The sequence below is a fragment of the Aedes albopictus genome, chromosome 3 (genome assembly GCF_035046485.1).
Source record: "Aedes albopictus strain Foshan chromosome 3, AalbF5, whole genome shotgun sequence".
Lineage (NCBI taxonomy): Eukaryota > Metazoa > Arthropoda > Insecta > Diptera > Culicidae > Aedes > Aedes albopictus.
Window position 1 is genome coordinate 136,401,912 of NC_085138.1, and position 7,000 is coordinate 136,408,911.

General features: G+C 46.1%; 1 protein-coding gene across 1 annotated transcript; it reads right to left on the reverse strand.

Annotated features, from left to right (window-relative positions):
- Window positions 1–1,259: 1,259 nt before the first annotated feature.
- On the reverse strand, window positions 1,260–5,992 carry LOC134291586 (uncharacterized protein K02A2.6-like). Its single transcript, XM_062859523.1, has one exon. It carries the CDS (start codon window positions 5,749–5,751, stop codon window positions 1,477–1,479), a length of 4,275 nt encoding a protein of 1,424 aa, XP_062715507.1. The 5' UTR covers window positions 5,752–5,992; the 3' UTR covers window positions 1,260–1,476.
- Between the last annotated feature and the right edge of the window lie 1,008 nt (window positions 5,993–7,000).

A 7,000-nucleotide genomic window follows, 5' to 3' on the forward strand; every position in this document is an offset into this window, starting at 1 on the left:
TTATACGCCTGGCCTTGCGGGCGCCGCCAGACAGCTCCTCACCTGACGGCTGCCTCGCCCGCTTCTGCGAATGCTTGTCACGTTTGTCACGAGCATTCGCTTCCACACTCCTCAGACTACCTGTGAAGGAGAAGGCCTCTGTTTGTGTAAACTTCGACACATTCTCCTTTGCTGGTTCCGCCGCTGTAGCAGCCAGCAACGCCACCGCGTGCTCCTGCTTGGCCTCATCGACAGACACTCTAAGTCTAAGCAAGGCCGTTTTCAGGTCCTTGCTTATATTCGACTTAGTTGTCGCAAAGTCGATGATTTTGCCAAGCTGGTGCTCAGCAACCTCTAATGCGGGCCGTCCTTTACCAACTTCTTGGCTAATGGCCCTCAGCAGCCACGCTCCGTCCATGACCTCCACCGGCTGGCTTGCCGTGGAGTGGACAGGAGCTCCCACGCTTGAGCTACGTAAGCTACCAGCACCTGACTCCTCGCTTCTCCTTGTCGGAGACCTCATCAACCCACTTCTTGCGAAGGGGTTGATCGCACCACTACTTCCACCTAAGTTATTTGATTTAGAATTTTTGCTCATACTTGTTCCCACGAGTTGCACGAGAAATAATGTCCACCACGCCAGAGCTCTGCATTAACGCGGTAAGGGACAGCATACTGTGGGGGGTGCCCAGGTACCCCACAGGCTCCGTTAAAGATCGAGCATCTTTTTCACCCCCTCGATCACTCATTCCTCGGCACGGGTCGCTTGACACCTTGAATTGGGGTTAGTAGTCCTATTCTTAGCCGGCAACTACGCGGCTGACTCGCAAGCGGGGGGGTGCGTCAGGCCCCAGGACATCCGTCCCTGCTGCCCCCAAACGCCTAGGGTATAACTTTTTACAAGTGTCGGATCACTTTGCGGTCTTCGTCAAAAATGTTTAGTAGAGTGTCCTTCCCGGGACATCCCGGGACAAGAATTCCCGGGATTTGAGTGATTTCGGGATTTCCCGAATCCCGGGATATCATTTCAGAAATCCCGACAATCCCGGGAATCCTGGGATGAAGACAATTTGTAGATAAAACTGCCAATCAAGGCAAAAACTTTATCTGGCCATTTTCAAGTTATATTGAAGTGCGATTTTTACGATACATATCAACAATACAAACATCTTCCGTAGCGATACAATACAGATAATGATAATTATTAGATATCGGTGGAAAATTACTTGCAATAAATTAACTACTAAATAGTTGAAAACAGACTGTTCTTGGCGAACATAACTGATATGTCCGGTAACTTCCGGAATGAAAATGCTTTTCTTGTAGTTCTTAAGTAGTAGTTGCTTTATTGGAAGCCAAACTTAGAATGAATCAACCAGTGCAGATTCCTCTGCTTATATAGTGGAGCAAAGGCTGCTATGATGATTAATTCGTGTTTAGAGTATTATTCAGTTGACATGTAAATCCATTGATTGCTGTGATCCAACATTTCCCCCCTTAAGGTTTCGTCATCCAATAGGGCTTGAACCGGGCTGGTAGTTGAATCATGCGTCGTCCTCTTTCTAGGATTGGAGTCACAGGTTGGGCTGGTTGTGGTTCATCAATTGCATTCGGAGTCGGAGTCGGTTCATCCTCGGTTTCATCGGTTCCAGCAGCTTCTCCATCCGACATATCATCCGTCAAGATAGAATCTTCCAGATTATTGAGAGGTTGGTCATCAATCGGTTGAATTGCAGGTTGAACTTGAGGAGCGACATCCGCTGGAGCTTCTGTCGGGACCGTTAATCCGAATCCATCGAAGAATATGGAAAGTGCAGATGGTTGCTTCTTTGGACTCTTGTCTATAACACGACTCTTGAGTTGATTGGTGTGGGACCGTATTAAACGTTGTTGATCGTTCAGGAACACATTGTAGTTAACGTTCCCGATTTTCTCAATTACGGTTGCTGGTTCCCATCTCCAGGAATTCGTTGAATGAACCTTGGCATACACGGAATCGCCGTGCTGGAAATTCCTCTGGACTGCACCGTGCTTCTTATTGAGGGCGTCGTTTTGCTTTTTCCTGTCCCTGGATGCGGTTCCACGTTCACTCGGTCTGAGCATGGATTGTATGGTACGAATAGGTCTTCCGAACATGATTTCCGCCGGAGATCTACCTTCCAGGTCATTGGTGGGCGTTGAGCGATATACTTGCAAGAAAGTGCACAGTGCTTCTTCTAGTGTTTCTCCCCCTGAGCGAATCTTGCGGAGGCTTCTCTTCAAAGTATCAACGAATCTTTCAGCTAGTCCATTTGATTGCGGGTGATATGGAGCGATGCGAATGTGATGGATTCCTTGACTGGTGCAGAAAGTTTGAAATTCGTGACTTGAAAATTGGGTTCCGTTGTCTGACACGAGTACCTCTGGAACACCGAATGTAGCGAAGGTTTGATTCAGTAATTTGATTGTTGCTCTTGATGTCGTTGACTTGGTTACATGAACTTCTGGCCACTTGGAGTAGGGATCTGCTATCACGAGGAAATAGACTCCATCCACTGGACCAGCGTAATCGATGTGAATCCTCGACCAGGGTCTTGAAGGTACAGGCCAGGATTCCAATGTCGTCTTTGTAGGAGCCTTTCCTGCCGTTGCACACGGTGTACAGCGCTTGACGTAGTCCTCAATTTCTTGATCGATTCCGGGCCAGTATACAAAACTCCTTGCTATGGACTTCATGCGAACTATTCCCGGATGACCTCGATGAAATTGCTTCAGGATCCTTCGTCGAAACTCGTCAGGAACAACAACTCTGTCGCCAAACATTATGCATCCGTCGACAATGGTGAGTGACTCGCGTCTGTGATAGTATGGTTGAACTGCAATGGAGAGATCCTTGGAACAGTTTGGCCAACCTTCACGGATGTGTTTAGAAACGGTTTGGAGTGTGGTGTTTGTTGATGTAGCCTTCCGCAGTGCTGCAAACGAAACCGGAACCTTTTCTGCTGCGTCGGAGAGAATGCTTGAAAGATCTTCCTCAAGGTTGACCGCTGCGATTACGTATTCTTCCTCTGGCTGATTGGTTCGGTTGATGAGCCGTGACAGCAAATCTGCACATCCGAAATCGTTCGTTGATACATATTGAATCTCGAAATCGTAGTTCAGCATTGTGAGTGCCCATCGTTGTAGTCGATTTGCAGTGTGTAGCGGGATACCTTTCTTGGAACCGAAGATGGACAGCAGTGGTTTGTGGTCCGTCAGTAGTGTGAAATGCCGACCGAGCAAGTATTTATGAAACTTCGTTACCGCATATATTAACGCCAGTGCCTCCTTCTCCGGTTGTCCATAGTTCCGTTCCGCAGGTGCGAGCGTTCTTGAAGCGTGCTGTATTGCCTTCATTTTGCCATCGGGAAACTGGTGAAAGATAACCGCGCCGATCCCTGTGTTTGATGCATCAGCTGCTACGATGATCGGTAGTTTTGGATCGTAGTGTGTCAAGAGCAAGTTTGATTGAAGTGTTTTCTTGAACTTGTCAAAAGCGTCCTGGCATTGTGGAGTCCATTGCCATTTTGATTCCTTCTTCAACAGCTGGTCCATGGGATGACGCAATTCGTGTAGGTTGCGCACGAATCGTCCGTAGAAGTTGATAGCTCCAAGATAGGACCGTAGTTCCGAAACGTTGGTTGGAGGTGGAATGGCTGCAATGGTCTTCACTTTCTCCGGATCAGGGCGGATGCCCTGACTGTCCACTACGTGTCCCAAGTAACCGAGTTGTGTTTGAAAGAATCGGCACTTCTCAGGTTTAACGTGGAAACCGTACTCCTTGAGGCGCTTGAAGAGCAGATTGAGTGATTCTGCGTGTGACTTCATGTCCTTGCTGAATACGATAGCATCGTCAATGAATGTTCGTACACCAGGAATATCCGCAATCATTCCGTCCACCAGGCGTTGGAATGCCCCCGGTGCTGATTTCACCCCTGGAGCGAGGCGGTTGAACCGGAACAGTCCACGATGAGTATTGATGGTGAGGAGCTTCTTGGAGTCGTCATCTACTTCAAGCTGCAGGTACGCGTCGGAAAGATCAATTATGCTGAAGACGGTACTGCCGTTGAGCTGCGCGAATATTTCCTCCGGCGTCGGAAGCGGGTAGTGATTTGCCTCGAGTGCTTCGTTGAGTCCCGTTGAGTAGTCCGCGCAGATGCGAACTCGGCCGTTTGGTTTGCGTACCGCCACAATAGGAGCAGCCCACTCGGAAAAGTCGACGGGTTCGATGATGCCCAACGTTTGCAATCTTGTGAGTTCGGCATCGACCAATGGAACGGTGTTGAAAGGAACTGGCCGCTTGGGGCAGAAAACAGGCTTTGCATCCGGCTTCAGGAAAAGCTTCACCTTCATTTTCTTGCAATGCCCCAGAGAATCGTCGAAAACGTCCTTGTGCTTCACTTGGAATTCACGGATTTGCTGATCGATCGTCTTCGTCCTGACTTGATTGCAGACCGAATCGATGGGAACCGACCACAGCTGGAACAGCTCGATCCAGTCGATGCCCAGCAGGTTGAGGTTTGCAGCCGTTGTGACGAAACATCTTCCTTCAGCAGTCTTACCGTTGATACTGACTTCGCACTGGAATTCTCCTAGCAATTGGAGCGGTTTTCCGGACGCATTCATCGCTTCAATCGTTGGTTTCTTGATCGCTGGTTTTCCGAGGTAGTTCCATGTTTGCTGTGAGATCACTGTAATGTCGCTTGCTGTATCCAGTTGTAGCTTGGTTGCCACGCCGTTGATGAATGTGGGCACGTACTTCCGTTTGCTGGAGTGTTGAGCGATGTGATTCACTATGTAAACGCCACGGGTTTTCGCTTGACGGAATTTCTTGGACTTGTTCATTGGTTGTTTCTCCTTGGCTGGAACTGACTTCGGCTTGGACAGGCAGCCACAGTAGCCTTCCTTGTGGCCAACACGATTGCACTGTTTGCACTGATGATCCGAGAAAGGACAATCCCGAACATAGTGCATTTGGCCGCATTGCCAGCAAGGTGTACGAGGAACTTTACCTTCCGGCTTCGAAGACTGCTGTTGACGCGAATTTCCCTTCTTCTCCTGGACGGCGTGCACTGATGATTTCGAACTTGATTGATGCTCGATGATGGATGTGTCCGCCTTCAAATTGATGAGCCGTTGATAGTCGTCAATGAGGTTCTGGAGAGTAACGGGATTTTCTGGTGTCTCGCCTTCGATCCGGGAAAGTAGCCTGGCTCGGATGTCGGTGTAGCTATGACCTTTCAGACCACAGACAAACACCAAACACTTGAATTGGTCAATTTTCATGTTCTTGAAATCGAAATCCTCACATGCACGGTTCACCTTGCCTCCGTAGCTGATAATGTCTTCGGCTTCTGACTTGACCAGCTGCAGGCAGTGGAAACGCTTGTTGAATGTTGAGGTTTGAGCTCCAAAAATTTTCTTGAGGATTTCGACGGTGTCCGCAAAATTGACATGCTTGGGAAGCTTCGGCAGAATGTAGTTGACGTATCGGGTGTGCGAGGGTGTATTCAACTTCCTTAGCAGCAATCGTACCTTGGCGGCATCTTCCAGATTCTTGGCATCCGAATCAAAGAGGTCCACGTACCGGCTGTACCACTTGTCAAAAGTAATTCCATTTTCCGGATCGAAAGAAAACTCACTGATGTTCGTAGCCAAGGCTTCTAGGGTTTGCTCCGGGTTACTGGGTGTTGGTTGCGCCAGCTTCTGTAGGAGTTCCGCCATCTGGAGTATTGCTTGCTGAAGGTCTGCCATTGCTTCGGGTTCTTGAAATCTCGTCGCCAAATTGATATGTCCGGTAACTTCCGGAATGAAAATGCTTTTCTTGTAGTTCTTAAGTAGTAGTTGCTTTATTGGAAGCCAAACTTAGAATGAATCAACCAGTGCAGATTCCTCTGCTTATATAGTGGAGCAAAGGCTGCTATGATGATTAATTCGTGTTTAGAGTATTATTCAGTTGACATGTAAATCCATTGATTGCTGTGATCCAACAATAACGTTGATACTTTTATATGTATTTCGTTATTGACATTTGTACATCAAGTAGTAGTGCAGTACATTGTATAGACATTTTATAATACTTCTTGTGATGGATACAGAAATAACCATAACTTAAAAAATGAATATTTCAACTGCACAAAAGCTAAACAAATCAATTTTCTGGGTTTCATTGAAATTTAAAAAAATCCTGGGATCCCGGGATTTCCCGGGATTAGCTAAGTATTTTGTCCCGAATCCCGGGACACGAAAATTGGCCGGGAAATGGACACTCTAATGTTTAGCTTTTGTTATCTACATTTAAATAAAATAAAATGTGGCAATGTCTGCATTAGACCTGTTCACTTTTTTTGACCTACCCGTGTCACATCAAATTATCAATCCACATGCAAAAACAAGGCTTCAGTCCAAAAATGAGCCAAATTGATAAAGGTTTAGAGGTGTATCAAATCGATTTTGTGTTTTTTTGAGCATTTTCACGAAAATGTACTTCAATATCCAGAAAATTGCACCAAAAAGGTACCGAAAATACCGTTAAAATATAGTTAGAACAATACTCTACAACTTTGCCGAAGACACTGCGGTGTTTAAATTGCGTATTTCAAAGTTATTCAACAATTTTCGTTAAAAAATCACCAAAAAATACAATATTTTTACGATTTTTCATGTAAAAGTCATGTAATTTTACATTGTTTTAGGTGACTAATTTTATGAGCTATTGCTCCTATGTGTTACGAACATTTCATTCATACATCATTTTGGTGTAGAAATTCGTTTGCATTGACTAATTATCAAAAGTTTGTCACGTTGATACTAAAAAATGTACAGAGTTGCCAGCATAAAATAAAACAAAGTTACCCATGATTTAAACGTCATTACACTTCTTTGTCTCATCTGCATCAGTTAAAATTTGGTGCAGTTGGTTGAGCATGAGATTGTGGATTCGAAGATTCAAGGTTCGAGTCCTGGAATAGCATTTTTTTGCGTCTCGATCCTAAGTTGATGA

Coding starts and splice junctions, on each gene's coding strand:
- LOC134291586 (XM_062859523.1), bottom strand. CDS start 5,751: ATGGCAGACCTTCAGCAAGCAATACTCCAGATGGCGGAACTCCTACAG.